This window comes from Danio rerio, chromosome 4 (genome assembly GCF_052040795.2).
Source record: "Danio rerio strain M-AB ecotype USA chromosome 4, GRCz13ab, whole genome shotgun sequence".
In the NCBI taxonomy this organism is placed as follows: Eukaryota; Metazoa; Chordata; class Actinopteri; order Cypriniformes; family Danionidae; genus Danio; species Danio rerio.
The window spans coordinates 48,283,161-48,300,308 of record NC_141024.2 but is presented as its reverse complement, the minus strand read 5'-3'; the positions used below and the strand labels follow the sequence as shown (position 1 = coordinate 48,300,308).

The 17,148-nt window shown below is 35.7% G+C and overlaps 2 protein-coding genes, 3 non-coding genes and 1 pseudogene across 5 annotated transcripts in view; all 6 read left to right on the top strand.

Annotated features, from left to right (window-relative positions):
• The window catches only part of LOC141381647 (uncharacterized), a 751,802-nt gene that overhangs the window by 145,410 nt on the left and 589,244 nt on the right, over window positions 1-17,148 (top strand). The gene's annotated exons all lie outside the window — the stretch shown is intronic.
• LOC137494171 (5S ribosomal RNA) lies at window positions 247-360 on the top strand (annotated as a pseudogene).
• trnal-uag (transfer RNA leucine (anticodon UAG)) lies at window positions 6,642-6,723 on the top strand. The gene has a single exon. It is a non-coding gene; the product is annotated as a tRNA-Leu (tRNA).
• trnal-uag (transfer RNA leucine (anticodon UAG)) lies at window positions 7,957-8,038 on the top strand. The gene has a single exon. It is a non-coding gene; the product is annotated as a tRNA-Leu (tRNA).
• trnal-uag (transfer RNA leucine (anticodon UAG)) lies at window positions 8,749-8,830 on the top strand. The gene has a single exon. It is a non-coding gene; the product is annotated as a tRNA-Leu (tRNA).
• LOC141381682 (uncharacterized) lies at window positions 9,207-10,769 on the top strand. Its single transcript, XM_087249349.2, has one exon. The coding sequence runs from the start codon at window positions 9,354-9,356 to the stop codon at window positions 10,257-10,259; it is 906 nt and encodes a 301-aa protein (XP_087105475.1). The 5' UTR covers window positions 9,207-9,353; the 3' UTR covers window positions 10,260-10,769.

Genomic DNA, 17,148 nt, shown 5'->3' with positions numbered 1-17,148 from the left:
TCGCTACCTCCCGTTCACTTCATTCGCCTGAGCAAATTTTCTCAGAAGACCTATAGTTTTACCGAGTCATGCGAGTTCGGTAATATCGAAAAAAATTAATATTGCGGTATGACGGTATTTACAATACCGTTACATCCCTAATTAGTACACATATTTCAATTTATCCTTATTTCACCGGATAAAGTAAGAATTTGCCAAAAAGTTAATTCCTTTATTGGACTGCGATTTATTAATACAGCTTTAAGGACTGATTTTCACCCAGGAAATGCCCGATCTCATCTGAACTCGGAAGTAAAGCAGGGTCGGGCCTGGTTAGTACTTGGATGGGAGACCGCCTGGGAATACCAGGTGCTGTAAGCTTCTCGAAGTCCTTCATTTGGCAGCTGATAGACTTCCCCGTGTCACAGCTTCGCTGCCATTATTTTTTCTCGCCTTTAAGGGCATTGTTTCTCTGTCGGTGCTGTGTCGATGCCAGCTGAGCTGCGCTCGTTCCCTGGTGCTGCGCCTGTTTTAAATAGCCAACTCTTGACGGCCTATTTCGCTTACGGCCATACCACCCTGGCAACGCCCCCTTGAGTTTGACTGAGTCATTGCTTTCAAGGAAGTGTGAGGTGGCAGTAGGGAGAGAAAGGCTCTCCCATTTTGATTTGCTTTATTGTTTTTTTTCTTGATTTTGCTTAAATTAAATTGTATTAATTTTGTTTAGTTTTAGTTAAACCCCAGACAGTGTTATCTGTTTGGGGTTAAAACGTTTTGAAAGGATGGACACTTTGGTAAAGGAACTGGAACTAAAAATGGACTATGGCAGCATGGACAAAGCTACTCCTGAAAACAACAATTCAAGAGATTCAAACAACGGCATCGACGATAATGACACATGGGCAACTGTTGTGGCAAGAAGGAGGAAAACTAAATCAGACACAAGTAGAGAAGGAAGTGGAGAAATGCAACAAACTAAAGGTAAAGCAAATGCTGAACACTTGGAAAACAGCCAACAATCAAGTCATAGAAATGAGATGATAAACAAACTGAAAAGTCAAGCTAGATTTCAGCGACAATATAAAAAAGAAACAACTTTGACAATGACTGTGAAAGATCCTGAAAATATCACTGTAACGATGATTATAAAGGCTGTGGAAGATAAGACTGGAATTGGAAAATTGTTTGGACTGAGGAAAAATTTTGACTATGAACTTACTATGGAAAATGAAACGGACTGTGATCCCTTAATGGATGGACTAATGATTAACCAACAATTCTGTCAAATATCAAAACTCTGCGCAACTGAGAGAATGGTTTCTTTCTTAAATTTACCCAACTATATTCAAGATAGTGAAATCATCCAAAAGCTGGTGGACTGGGGAGTTTCTCCAATTCTCCCTCTGAGAAGAAGATATCATCCAGGAACAACTGTGGCTGATGGAACAAGGTTAATCAGGGTGAAATTTCCCAAAGAAGTCAGGACTCTTCCTTACAATGTCAAGTTTGATACAGAGGAAGGACCAAAATATTTTAGAGTCATACATGATCAGCAGATAAAAACATGCAGATTATGTGGAAGTGCTGAACATGAAAAAAAAAGACTGCCCACAATTTGTGTGTAGAGAATGTCTGGAGCAGGGGCATTTTGTGCGGGACTGTAAAGCCCCACGGTGCCAAGGCTGCAAAAAGACAATATTGTGGTGCAGATGTGAATCGGATGAGGAAGAGACTGGAGTTATGGAAACAAATAAACAAATGGAGAAATCAAGCAATGAAGAACGGGAAGAGAAAGTACAGGAATTACCACCGGATGATTTGAATGAACAAGAAGAGGAGCAGGCCATGAGTGAAGAGGATGAAGGAGATACAGCAGAGACTGAGGCACAACATCTAATGAAAGACGATGGACACGACATGGAAGAAGAACATGGAGCAGCAGGTGAAAATACAGAAAGCAGAATTGAGGAAGAGGTAAGCAATGATGATGATAATGAAGAAATAAATATTGGGACTAAAGACAGAACAATAGACAGCATAAACAGAAGACGGAGAAAAACTGTACAATTGAATATTCAGCAAGTGCTTAAGAAACAGAAATTACGAAAGGAAGCAAAAGCAAAATTAAAAACTGACAGAACTGATCTAAGATTTTAGATCATAAAAAAGACTACAAATGATTGATGGATTGTTTCATTTGGATTTTCTTTTGTTTGGATGGCTTGTTTTCTTTTATATTTCTAATGAACAACTTATGTTTGGTTTCAATTAATGTAAGAGGGCTGTCATCCAAAGTGAAGTTTGAAAATGTAATTGCTTTAACAGAAAAATGTGATGTTATATGTATACAAGAGACTGGATGGAATGAAAACATTGCTAAAGATTTTAAAAAATGTTGGGATGGGGAAATATTGTATAATAATGACCCAAATAAGAAAAAAGGCATGGCAATACTAATTAGAAGGGGAATAGGATATACATTTGATGTTTTATTTAAAGATAATTATGGAAGGATTTTAACTATTAAAATTATGAATAAGGATGAAGAAATAACAATATGTAACATACATGCTCCAAATGAAGACCTGGAAAGAGTTACTTTTTTTAAAGATCTAAGTGTTTTAATGAGTGGTTGGATTAATGTTATTGTTTTAGGAGATTTTAATACTGTTTTAGAAAGAATAGATGTAGATGATCATATGGTGTATAGAGCAGATGTTGGAAGAAGAGAACTGAAACACATGATTGAAAAACATAAATATGTAGATGTATGGAGAGAGAGAAATAGAGCCAAAAGAGAATACTCAAGAAGGCAGTGGGTGAATACAGTTTTAAAACAAAGTAGATTAGACTATGTTTTATGTACAAGGAATTTAGAATCTTTTATTTCAAATATTTTTTACAAGATTTTTAGCTGTAGTGACCATGATTTTCTGTATGTAATGATGGATTTCAGTGGAGTTGAAAGAGGACCAGGTGTATGGGTGTTTAATACAGAGCTTTTAAAGAATGATTTTTATAAAATTGAAATGGAAAACATTATTATTAATAGTGTAAATGACGAGTTATATGAGGAAGAAATAAGTGTGTGGTGGGACAATGTAAAATTAGAGGCCAAAAGATTTTCAATAGAATGTTCAAAGAAAATGCAGAAAGCCAAAAGAGCTAAAGAAAGACAATTAAACAAGGAATGGGAGAATGAAATGGAAAAGATAACAGAAGGAAATATGGATATTAGGAGAATAGTGATATTAGAAGAGAAACTGAAAAAACTAGAAGAGGAAAAATGTTTGGGAGCTAGAATAAGAAGTAAGATAAAAAATACAGTGGAAGGAGAAAGAAGTACAAAGTTCTTTTATGATCTTGAAAAAACACGACAAAAAGCAGATTTGATAAAGAATCTCTCAACAAAAGAGAAAACTGTCAAAGATAAAGAAAGTATTTTAAGAACCGTTAAAGATTTTTACGGAACTTTGTTTAAAGCAAAAGGAGTTTATGAAGAAGATAAGGATTTTTTATTAAATCAAATAAAGGTTAAAGTAAGTGAAGAGGATAAAAAACTGTGTGATAGTGATATAACTGAAGATGAGATCAATGAAGCTATAACACAATTAAGTAATGGGAAAAGCCCTGGTTTAGATGGTTTGTCATCTGAATTTTATAAGACTTTTAAAGATGTTTTAATTCCAATTTTAAAAGATCTTTTTATTGCTATTTTTAAAAAAGGACAGTTGAGTGAGAGTATGAAGAAAGGAATGATTAAAATAATTTATAAAAATAAAGGTGATAAAGATGATTTGCAAAATTATAGACCTTTAAGTATGCTTAATACAGATTATAAAATATTAGCAAAGATTTAAGCAAACAGGCTTAAAAAGGTAGTTCCCACTCTTATTACTACTAACCAGGCTTATGGTGTTATAGGAAGAGATATAGCAGACACAGTAACAAGCATCAGAGATTTAATCTGGTACATAAAAGAAAAAAAAGATGAAGGATTTTTATTCAGCATAGATCTAGAAAAGGCTTTTGATAGAGTTGAGCATAGCTATTTATTTGACATAATCCAGAAATTTGGCTTTGGTGAGAATTTTATTAAGTGGATAAAATGTTTTTATACAGATATTTTTAGTTGTTTTAAAATAAATGGATTTTTAACCGACTACATTGAGATTTCTAGATCTATAAGACAAGGATGTCCTTTATCAGCGTTATTATACACATTAGTTGCTGAACCATTAGGCTTAGCTATAAATGGAGAAAAGGAAATTAAAGGGTTTAAAATAGAAATAAATAGAACAGAGCAGAAAATTTTCCAGTATGCTGATGATACCACTCTATTTTTAAAAGATTTTAAAAGTGTTGGAAAAGCTATGGAAATATTTGATAAATATTGTCGAGGATCGGGAGCAAAGGTAAATAAAGAAAAAACTGAATATATGAAGATAGGAAAAGTAGACGTTCCACAAGGAAATTGGGAATATAAAGAACAAAAAAATTACATAAATATCTTAGGCATTACACTGGGATATGATGAAATTAAAGCTAGAGAAATAATTTGGGATGAACTTATAAATAAAATGGAAAAAAGATTATGTTTTTGGAAACAGAGAGTGTTGTTTTTAAAAGGAAAAGTACTGGTATTAAATTCTCTTTTTCTATCTAAGATGTGGTATGTTTTAAGTGTTGTTAGTCTACCTACGTGGGTGTATAAGAAAATAAAAAATATGATTTTAAAGTTTTTATGGGATGATAAACCATCTAAAATTGCATATAACACTATCATTGGAAAGGTGGATGAGGGAGGACTAGGACTCATAGATCCATGGATAAGAATGAAAAGCCTGAGAATTAAAACATTAAAAAAGTTTTTAAATGAAGACAATATTCCATGGAAAAGCATAATGAGTTATTTTATTAATAAATGTGGACAAATAGGAGATGATTTCTTATGGATGGCATTTAAAGACCGCATGATAGAAAATATTCCTGAGTTTTATAAAGAGTTGTTGAGAACATGGAAATGCTTTTATAATAATATACAAACTGAGATTGAAGGGAGAAAACTTTATTTACAGCAACCCCTATTTTTAAATCAGAACAATAAAAGCAAAAAGCAAATGTTTTATGAGAACTGGTATGCAGTGGGTTTTAGACAAGTAAAAGACATTTTATATGAAATAAAACCTGGGTTTTTACCGACTCAAGCAATAATAGATACACTGGAGGAAATAGAAGATGTAGATGATAAAGAAAAAATTGAAGATCAATACAAGAAGTTAAGATTAGCATTACCAGATCACTGGATCAAAACTATTGAAGAAAATGAAAAAGAAACTGAAAATAGAAAAATAAAAGTTTTTTTAAAAATGGATGAAGATAAAATTAGTATCAATGATTGTCCTATCAAGATGTTTTATACATGTTTGTGTAATACTGTGTTTAAAAAACCTAAATCAAGAGAATTTTGGGAAAAGTTATTTGAAAACTTTGATACTTCAAATATATGGAAAAATGTAAGATCAATTTTAAAAAGTCCAGCATTGGAAAACTTTGATTTTATGTTAAGACACAACTGCATAATGACAGAGATAATTTTTAAAAAGATTGGGGTATCACAAGATGATTTGTGTAAAGTGTGTTTGGAAAAAAAGGAAGGCGTGTTACACCTATTTTTAAATTGTAAAAAGTTGAGTGATTTTATGAAGATGTTGAAAACAGTGGTATGTAATTTTCTGTATGATGAAAACATTATTTTAGAAGAATGGGATACACTGTTTTTATTTGGTTTTAATGGGAAAACAAAAAATAAATTTGCTCTTAATTATATGTTGACTCTTGCAAGATATACAATATGGAAAAGAAGAAATATTATGAAACAAAAGAAAAAAGAAATTCCATTGGTTTTGTTGTATAAACAGATTGTGACTGAGGAAATAATGGTTATATATGACTATTGCAAAATGTATGAAAAGATGGACATTTTTGAAAAATGTATTACAAAAAATAATCCATATATTGTACAAACTTGGACTGGTTTTAAAGTTTTCTTACCTGGAGATTTTTAAATATTTTATCTTTTAAATATTTGTATGTATAAATGTCATGATTGTTGATGATGTATTTTTTAATGAAGAAAAAAACAAAAAAAAAAAGCTTGAATCTGCTCAGGAGCAAGTGTCTTTCCCACGATTAGATTGCAGCATCTTAACAAAGTCTGCACTGGAAGTCTCTCTTTGCCATTGCTCCTTTTAGCAAGAGCACCCTATTGAAACAGGAACAGTAAAGATTCACAATTAGAGTAGTAATACTCTATAACTGGATTTGAATATAATAACAACAACAATGTGGGGTCTGCTGTGATGGAATCAGTAACTTTCACTCTTTTGTGAAATAACAGTTACCTTGTAATCAGGTGCTTAAATGCATCGCAGCTGGCTGCCGTAAGGAGAAGACTTCAAATGCCTTGAGGTGTGCTCAAATAGAGACAGAACTGTGGTTGACAGGAAGGTGGGAGTGCTTCCTAAGCTGGTATTAAGGAGGTCTCTTTCTTTGTGGAGGAGCTCCAGCTAGGCATGGCTAAATTGAACTGATTTCCCAGAGCTGTTGCGCTACTTGAAACAAGTTGGTGTCGAAACTGCTCAGGGAACGCAGCGTTGTAAGGTAGCGTGGCCGAGCGGTCTAAGGCGCTGGATTTAGGCTCCAGTCTCTTCGGGGGCGTGGGTTCGAATCCCATCGCTGCCAGGCAGTCCTTTTAGGATGCTTGAGAATGACCTCTCTGCTTGAGCAAACAGACTTGCGAAGAGATACTGCATGCTTCCGCTCACATCCAAATGTAGACTCCTTGGCCAAAGTTGAAGGGCTTCACTAGGAAGCTCTGCGTCTTCTCTGCTGTTTTGCTTCCGTAAAATTGGGCAGAAAAGGGACCACTGCATGGATCCATCTAGGGTAGCATGGCCGAGGGGTCTAAGGCGCTGGATTTAGACTCAAGTCTCTTTGGGGGCGTGGGTTCGAATCCCACCACTGCCAGATGTGGTTTTAAACACGGCCAAACTGTTTGAGTGTGTGCGCGTTCGCAGTGAAGGCTGGAAGTGAGAGAGTAAATTTAAGTCGTCAACTAGTCAGTATAATGTGTTCTCTGAAACTCACGGCAGACTCGTTGGTGTGACAGCAACACATCCCCAAGCTCGAATCTGCTCAGGAGCAAGTGTCTTTCCCACGATTAGATTGCAGCATCTTAACAAAGTCTGCACTGGAAGTCTCTCTTTGCCAATGCTCCTTTTAGCAAGAGCACCCTATTGAAACAGGAACAGTAAAGATTCACAATTAGAGTAGTAATACTCTATAACTGGATTTGAATATAATAACAACAACAATGTGGGGTCTGCTGTGATGGAATCAGTAACTTTCACTCTTTTGTGAAATAACAGTTACCTTGTAATCAGGTGCTTAAATGCATCGCAGCTGGCTGCCGTAAGGAGAATTCTTCAAATGCCTTGAGGTGTGCTCAAATTGAGACAGAACTGTGGTTGACAGGAAGGTGGGAGTGCTTCCTAAGCTGGTATTAAGGAGGTCTCTTTCTTTGTGGAGGAGCTCCAGCTAGGCATGGCTAAATTGAACTGATTTCCCAGAGCTGTTGCGCTACTTGAAACAAGTTGGTGTCGAAACTGCTCAGGGAAAGCAGCTTTGTAAGGTAGCGTGGCCGAGCGGTCTAAGGTGCTGGATTTAGGCTCCTGTCTCTTCGGGGGTGTGGGTTTGCATCCCATCGCTGCCAGGCAGTCCTTTTAGGATGCTTGAGAATGACCTCTCTGCTTGAGCAAACAGACTTGCGAAGAGATACTGCATGCTTCCGCTCACATCCAAATGTAGACTCCTTGGCCAAAGCTGAAGGGCTTCACTAGGAAGCTCTGCGTCCTCTCTGCTGTTCTGCTTCGGTAAAATTGGGCAGAAAAGGGACCACTGCAGCAATTCATCTATGGTAGCGTGGCCGAGGGGTCTAAGGCGCTGGATTTAGGCTCCAGTCTCTTCGGGGGCGTGGGTTCGAATCCCACCGCTGCCAGATGTGGTTTTAAACACGGCCAAACTGTTTGAGTGTGTGCGCGTTCGCAGTGAAGGCTGGAAGTGAGAGAGTAAATTTAAGTCGTCAACTAGTCAGTATAATGTGTTCTCTGAAACTCACGGCAGACTCGTTGGTGTGACAGCAACACATCCCCAAGCTCGAATCTGCTCAGGAGCAAGTGTCTTTCCCACGATTAGATTGCAGCATCTTAACAAAGTCTGCACTGGAAGTCTCTCTTTGCCAATGCTCCTTTTAGCAAGAGCACCCTATTGAAACAGGAACAGTAAAGATTCACAATTAGAGTAGTAATACTCTATAACTGGATTTGAATATAATAACAACAACAATGTGGGGTCTGCTGTGATGGAATCAGTAACTTTCACTCTTTTGTGAAATAACAGTTACCTTGTAATCAGGTGCTTAAATGCATCGCAGCTGGCTGCCGTAAGGAGAAGTCTTCAAATGCCTTGAGGTGTGCTCAAATAGAGACAGAACTGTGGTTGACAGGAATGCCTTGAGGTGTGCTCAAATAGAGACAGAACTGTGGTTGACAGGAAGGTGGGAGTGCTTCCTAAGCTGGTATTAAGGAGGTCTCTTTCTTTGTGGAGGAGCTCCAGCTAGGCATGGCTAAATTGAACTGATTTCCCAGAGCTGTTGCGCTACTTGAAACAAGTTGGTGTCGAAACTGCTCAGGGAAAGCAGCGTTGTAAGGTAGCGTGGCCGAGTGGTCTAAGGCGTTGGATTTAGGATCCAGTCTTTTCGGGGGCGTGGGTTCGAATCCCATCGCTGCCAGGCAGTCCTTTTAGGATGCTTGAGAATGACCTCTCTGCTTGAGCAAACAGACTTGCGAAGAGATACTGCATGCTTCCGCTCACATCCAAATGTAGACTCCTTGGCCAAAGCTGAAGGGCTTCACTAGGAACAAAGTCTGCACTGGAAGTCTCTCTCTGCCATTGCTCCTTTTAGCAAGAGCACCCTACTGAAACAGGAACAGTAAAGATTCACAATTAGAGTAGTAATACAGTGGGGAATAAACCAAAGTCAAGAGATGTGTTGATTATGTGAGTCAGTGTTGGTATGACTTTCTGACACAGAAATGAAAATAGCCTCACCATTTACTTTCCTTCACAAAATAAGGAATAGTGATAAAAATGCTGGCTTACTTTGTGTTCCAGAAGACAGGAAATGTTTAAAACCACATGATGGAGAGTAAATGGTAAGCTCATTTTTATATTTAGGGTAAACATCCATTTCATGCTTGCCACTTTAAGCCTTTATACTAAAGTTCACTTTTTTGTTCTTTTTTGAAGACCTGATGGTGCTGAAAGAAGAGACACATCAATGGAATGAAATGGAAGAGAAACAACAAGAAATAACGACTGATGAAAAACCCACACTCACTAAAAAGACTTTATCACGTGGAAGATCTCGGAAATCCAAGTCTAGGTGTAATTACAGCTGTAAACAGAGTAGAAAGAGTTTCTATCAAAAGCCAAACCTTGATGTTCACACTAGAAAGAAACCTTTCACCTGCAAACAGTGTGGAAAAAGCTTCTATAATACAGGAAACTTAACAGTGCACATGAGAATTCACACTGGAGAGAGGCCGTACACATGCCAACAGTGTGGAAAAAGCTTCTATTCTACAGGAAACTTGGCAGTGCACAGAAGAATTCACTCTGGGGAGAGGCTCTACTCTTGCCCTCAGTGTGGAAAGAGTTGTAAGCAAAATGGCAATCTTGAAACCCACATGAGAACACACACTGGAGAGAGAAGCTTTATTTGCACACAGTGTAGGAAAGGTTTTTCTCAAAAACAAAACCTTACCATCCACATGAGGATTCACACTGGAGAGAAACCTTACACATGCACAGAGTGTGGTAAAAGTTTCCCACATACAGGCTCACTCAAACACCACATGATAAGTCACACCGGACAGAAGCCGTTTGCATGTGCTCATTGTGGAAAGAGCTTCACAACGAAAGCTAGAATCATGAGGGGTGAAGATGTACCAGATTGTGAGAGTTTCTACAGGGCTGCAATGAAGCAAAATAACTCTATATGTGTTTCAAGTTATTATGAACTGAGAACCAAATTTGTGCACATTGCACACTGCAATCAAATGATCGGCTCTGAAAAGAGAATTAGAAAGATTAGGGAGGAGAAAATGTTTGGGGAGATGCAGAGAAAATTGTCCTACACTCTTAGATTGTGTTTTTGATCGTTCACACTGTTTGATTTTTACTCTCTTGAACAAACAGATTTGCCTCCAATTTTGGGCTTTTGTCTGCAGTTTCACAAAACTTGTTGGTGAATAAAAGTCGGTCGGTGTGAACTTGCAGTGACAGTGAGAGACTGATGCAGACTCCATAAAGCCCTGTTCAGACTACACAATGCCATTTGCCAGTTACCACAGATCAGATTTGTGTCAGATTATGAGATTTTGACTTGATCAAATCTTGATGAGTTGTGGGTAACAAATGAAGACTTTGGTTTCAAAACACAACACATTTATTTTGATGGACTGATTTTAGAAAATAAAAAAGTTTTCCTCATGAAGACAATTAAACTTTCTGTAAACAACTGGTTACCTTTGAAGAGATGTTCATGTGAAAACTCCCACATTACTACAAATAAATCTGTGTATGGGAAGCCCAGTATCTCTATTGTGAATGAGAATATGAGTGATTTGTTAGCCTACATGCTAATTCCAGTACTCAACAGATTACTGAAGCACTTCAGCTATCTGTTTATTCAAATTCTATATATATATATATATATATATATATATATATATATATATATATATATATATATATATATATATATATATATATATATATAATTTGAATGAACAGATAGCTGAAGTGCTTCAGTAATCTGATACTGGGTTTCCCACCTAACATTGCTGTTAGTAATAGTAGTCACACACACACTCACACATGTATATACATGTATATATATATATATATATATATATATATATATATATATATATACACACACACACACACACATATGTGTGTGTGTGTGTGACTACAATTACTAACAGCAATATTATGTGGGCAAAATAAAACTGAAAAAAGGTAGTTTTTTTTTAAACTAGTATGGGTCTATAAATCTCATTGTCACCCTTTAAAAGGTTTAAAAACCAACATTTATAAATTTATATATTTATGAATGAAGAATTTTTTGCAAAGCATAAATGGTTATTAACTACTTAATGCTGTGTACAATTTTCTTTAGTCACATTAAATTTAACTTGTTTATTGCAAAAAGGGTTTGGACATGGATATTGACATGAGACATGAGTATATGCAATTATAGAAAACATGCTCAGTGTTTTCAATATGACTTTCACAAAATTGACAAGATCTCCTTATTATCAACTTTTAATCTCAGGAATTCTTTTGATGGATACACATCATTAATCATTTAAACTAAAGTTCTTTAATTTTGGGGAGAATTGAAAAAGAAATGTAACTTGTCTTATTTTTCTAATTCCTGTGAATTAAAATCTTTAAAAATAAACGAGGTCTGAGCTGATTATGATGAAGCCTTTGAATAAGAATATTCATTTAAAACTTATTATTACATTTTGGATCTCTAAAAATAAAGATGGAAGAGAGAACATTACAGAATAGTGTGAAAGAAAACCTCTGATCAATACTGTGATGTGTTTAGGGATAATATTAATTATTGTTTTAAACTCTTTAGGGTGACAAGCAAAACCCTGTTTAAAGAATGGGTTGAATAATTTTAATTTAGCAAAAAGATTGTCATTTTAAGTTAAAAAAAAATCAAATGTGATTATAATCTATTTTAATAAGTTTCCGTTTAATTTTGATGAGATGACCAGCACCAAAGCCACTTCTTCCACCTGCTCTATCAATAGAATATCCACCTGTTACCTCAGATGCCACTGAACTTTTACTATAGTTCCCACTATATTTGGCCACAACCAGCACCAGCAGTAAAACCAGGTCCACCGACAACATGTACAGGGATGCTGAAGCACTGGGAGCCACTGGACAATGTACCACATGTCCCCTCAAACTACTTAATACAGTGATCTTTTTTTTTTTTTTTTAGCTCTGCACAGTTGCCAGACATTCAGAATCGCTCCCCAGCAAACATCAGAAACAGGTGGGTTCAACAAAGGCTTCCACCCATGTAAAAAAACAAAAAAAAAAAACAAGATGTTGTACAACAAATAGTTGTAAATACTATAATATACAGCCCCTTTAAAAGTTTGGAATAATTTATAATAAGCTTATTGTGCTCACTAAAATTTTTTAAATCACTGTTCTTTTATTAAATGTTCTTTAAAATTTTATTTATTCACGTTTAAGCCTGAATTGTACACATGATTAGTCTTCAGTGTCATGATTATGGAGGCCAAAGAGTACGGTGGCCGGGAAGTGCAAAACAACATTACAAAGTTTGAAACACTTATACAAAGCTCGAGACAAATTTACATTTTAAAAAACATGTTTACCTATCATCAGACACAGACCCGGATTGGCTAATCGGGAGGACCGGGAGAATTCCCGGTGGGCCGGTCCGTTTTTTGGCCGTGAGGGCCGGTGTTCCTAGCTCCAGAATCTGTTGCTCTCAGCAGTCACACTTTTTAAAAATAATTTATTTATTTACTTGACCACAGCCTTCTTATTCATTATTTTACCGCAGCTCTGCTCTTTTTATCTATTTTCTCGTAGTCTCGTGAACAATATAAGTAGATAAGATAGATGTAAGTAGATAGGTCACATCTGTATGCACAGCTGTTGTGGTACAGTGGTTAGCACGTTAGGTTGTGGTGCTGCCAACCCGGGTTCGATCCCCGCCTGAAAAACATATATTTTTTTTTTTATTTTTATTGTTAAGACATTTAATACTGTAAGGGTTGTTGAACATTTGAAGTTCTAAAACAGCTGTTTTCTCAAAAAAAGACGTGATAGTGTAATTAGAAACTGAATTGGAAATTACCTTATTTTAACATAGTCAGTGGTGAACTGAGGTGGGCCGGTCTAAGGCTTGAAACTCCAGGGCTGAAAAAGAGTCCCACTCCGGCCCTGATCAGACACAATAACATAGGGAAAACAATTTTACCAAGGACGAAACAAATTTACATTTTAGAAAACAAATTAACAAGACGCAAAACACTTTTACAAATCTTGAAACAAATTTACAATTAGATTCCCTACGGAAAAGGAATGTACCACACCCCGGAAGTGAAGTAGAATGTACCACACACTGGTAGTGATGCGGGGGAAAGTTGTTGTTGTTGCTGGTGAGCGCGGTAAATTCGTGCTGTGGAGTACATGGCGTAAACAAAGTTTATGGTGACTGAACATGGACAGCGGTCGAGGGTTGTTTTGCCCGTTTTATGGCAAACAAATGAGCAGCTTAACACGGTTTTGCTTTGCGTGTGGTCGGTGTTTAGAGTTTATAAAGGACGCGGAACAGACGGAAACACCAGACATGCTGCATCAATGTGTTCAATATTTTTACGAGATCCACTCGTACACTGTAATCGTTAACATAAAGTCAAGTCTACATGGCATAAACCTCTGTACGACTTGAGATCGGTTTTGGTATCTTATCAGTCAACATGTGCCGTGCTTGAATTGTTTCCATGTACTTGCATTTACATGTTCCTATGCACTCTCTCGCTGATATTGTCTTAGAATAGCTCTAATATGTTTTATCGCAGTTAGTCAAACCATGATTTTTATAGTTGTAGACTTGTGGAAACCTGTCTACAAAGTCACACACGAGCTGGATATTATTGATATTTTCCAGTGTGTGTGTTACATTTCAGTTCACTACTAGTGTGTGGTACATTCTACGTCACTTCCGGGGTCATTTACATTTACATTTAGTCATTTAGCAGACGCTTTTATCCAAAGCGACTTACAAATGAGGACAAGGAAGCAATTTACACAACCAAGAGCAACAATGAATAAGTGCTATAGGCAAGTTTCAGGTCTGTAAAGTCTAAGAAGGGAAGTATTAGTAGTATTATTTATTTATTTATTTTTTTTGTACAGTTAGTGTGATATTCTGAGAGGCAATTGCAGATTAGGAAGTGTAGTGGAGACTAAATAGTTGGGTTTTTAGTCGTTTCTTGAAAGTAGCGAGTGACTCTGTTGTTCTGATGCAGTTAGGGAGTTCATTCCACCAACTGGGCAGATTGAGCGTGAGCGTTCGCGAGGTGTGGTACATTTCCTTTCCGTAGGGAATATGTAATTGTAAATTTGTTTCGGGATTTGTAAAAGTGTTTTGCGTCTTGTTAATTTGTTTTCTAAAATGTAAATTTGTTTTGTTCTTGGTAAAATTGTTTTTCCTATGTAATTGTGTCTGATGATAAGTAAAAATGTTTTTCAAAATGTAAATTTGTCTCGAGCTTTGTAAAGGTGTTTCAAACTTTGTATTGTTGTTTTGCACTTCCCGGCCACCGTACAAGAGTGCTAGTTAGAAAATCAAAGACTCAAATGATCAATTTAATTATTGAAGCATAAAAATGTCTTTATTTTCTTGTCGGCTTAGTCCCTTTATTAATCTGGGGTCGCCACAGCAGAATGAACCGCCAACTTATCCAGCAAGTTTTTACGCAGCGGATGCCCTTCCAGCTGCAACCCGTCTCTGGTAAACACCCACACACACATTTACACACACACTCATACACTATGGACAATTTAGCCTATCCAATTCACCTGTACCGTATGTCTTTGGACTGTGGGGGAAACCGGAGCACCCGGAGGAAACCCACACGAATGCAGGGAGAACATGCAAACTTCACACAGAAACGCCAACTGAACCGAGGCTCGAACCAGCGACCTTCTTGCTGTGAGAGGACAGCACAACCTACTGCGCCACTGCTTCGACCAGCATAAAAATGTACATGAATAAATCACAATTTAAATGTTTTTAAATGTCATTTAATTATCAATAAAACAATGCATTACAAATACATTTTAAATCTATAAATAAATAGACACTTTTATTACTGTATTATTATTTAATCCATGTTTTAAAGGCTGATTAATCAAACAGTAAAAATTTTATTAATAACTCACAAAACACATTTTAAACAGCTTTTTAAATAAGCATTTGGCTAATGCTTTTCTCCCTATTTGCTGTTTGGTTATTTTTTTCTTTTGCCACATGCTTTTCTCAAATTGAAAATGAATCAGGTTAAAAATGACTCTGCTGTAATGAGCTATTGTTTTCCTCTGTTAGGAAAAAAAGACAGTTAACAGTTTATCTAGATTAAATGACCGTGGTGAAAAAGATTTTCTTGGAGATATAGAACAAAATGAACTTCGTATTTTGCCATCAGAGTTGGATGACTACTATACAGAGAAAGCTAAAGGAGCTTTATGATCTAGAGTGAAATGGATAGAGGAGGGGGAGAAAAATTCTTCATATATTTTTATTTTATTTAGTAAAGCATAGGCAATCTTCAAAAACTATTGATAAACTTAGCATAAATAACAATTTAAGTGAAGAGAAAACTTTGATTGATGATCACATCTATTCATATTATTATGTAAATCAAAATTTAATGAGAGTGATTGTGACTTTTTCTTTTCCTTTTTAAAAGATAAAGTTTCTATTATAGATGACAGCTTCCGTGAAATGATGGAATCTGACATTGTTATCTCTGAACTTGATGTTGCTATTTCTAAAATGTTCAATGGAAAATCCCCAGGAACAGATGAAATCACAGTTGAGATTTATAAACATTTTTGGCCAGAGATAAGTTTTTAGTTTTTGAAGCACTTAAGGAAAGTATAGAGAAAAAGAACTATCGACTTCTATGAAGCAGGGTTTAATCATTTAGTTCCAAAGCCAAGCAAAGACCAATTATTTTTAGACAATTGGAGACCCATAACTCTTTTGTCCAATGATTTTAAATTGCTCTCTCATGTATTTGCCAATAGACTCATAAAAGGTATAGGCGAGATAATAAATGAAACACAATCAGCTTTCATTAAAGGGAGAAGTATTCACAATCATATCAGACTGATAGTTGATATGCTCGATTATAGGTATTTAATTCCTCAGACAAGTTTATTTCTATTTCTAGACTTTTTCAAGACATTTGATACCCTTGAGCATCCTTTTTTTGTCTTTAGAAAGTCTTTAGAAACTTTTGGGTTTGGTCCGAGCTTTTGTAGGGTAATTTCCATGTTCTATACTGATATATTCAGTAGTAAATCCCTGAATTCAGGATCATCTCCTAGAGTTTACATCAAAAGAGGAATCCATCAAGGATGTCCCATCTCACCTTTTCTTTTTAATATAGCTGTTGAACTTATGTCATTATATTTAAAAAATTCAGAGTACACTTTAGGTATTGATATACCTGGTAGGACTTTTAGTTTAAGTCAGTTTGCTGATGACACTCTATTAATTCTTAAGAATAGGGAGATGCTCCCTTTAGCTCTTGTCAAAATTTCTGTTTCCTAAAGCTTCTGAATTCACCTTAAACCTAAGAAAATGTGGAATATTAACTATTCAGAATTGTACTTTAAGAGAATTAGAGGGTATTCAAGTAAAAGAACAAGTTAAATACTTGGGAGTTACCATCTTCAAAAATTCTGTTAATAGAGAATGTGCAAATGTTAATATTAAAATGGAAGGGATGGAAAAATCCCTAAATCATTGTCTAGCTAGAGACCTTTCCATATTGGGTGAAATTCTTTTGACTGGGATTATCTAAAATTATATATTTAACTTATCCTTTATATACTCCTCCCAAAATAGGTAAATCTATAAATTCAATATTATTTAAATTTATTTGGAAAAATAAAACACATTATTTACCTAAGAATCATATGGTCAAAGAGTATGAATATGGAGGTTTGAAAGCTATCGATTTTGAATGTCTTCATGGCACTTTTAGAGTTAAAGGGTTAAAAGAGTGTTTAGCTAAGCCTTATTCAATATTGTATCATATCCCAAATAATTTGTTTAAAAAAATGTTGGCCTTGAATTTGTATTAAGATATGATTATGATTGTTCAAAACTTCCTTTGAAGCTATCTAATTTTCATAAGCAAGAACTACCTTTTTGGAAAATGATATTTATCCATAATTTTCCCC

Excerpts from the sequence above, each read along its gene's own strand:
- LOC141381682 (XM_087249349.2), top strand. The coding sequence starts at position 9,354 with ATGGTGCTGAAAGAAGAGACACATCAATGGAATGAAATGGAAGAGAAA.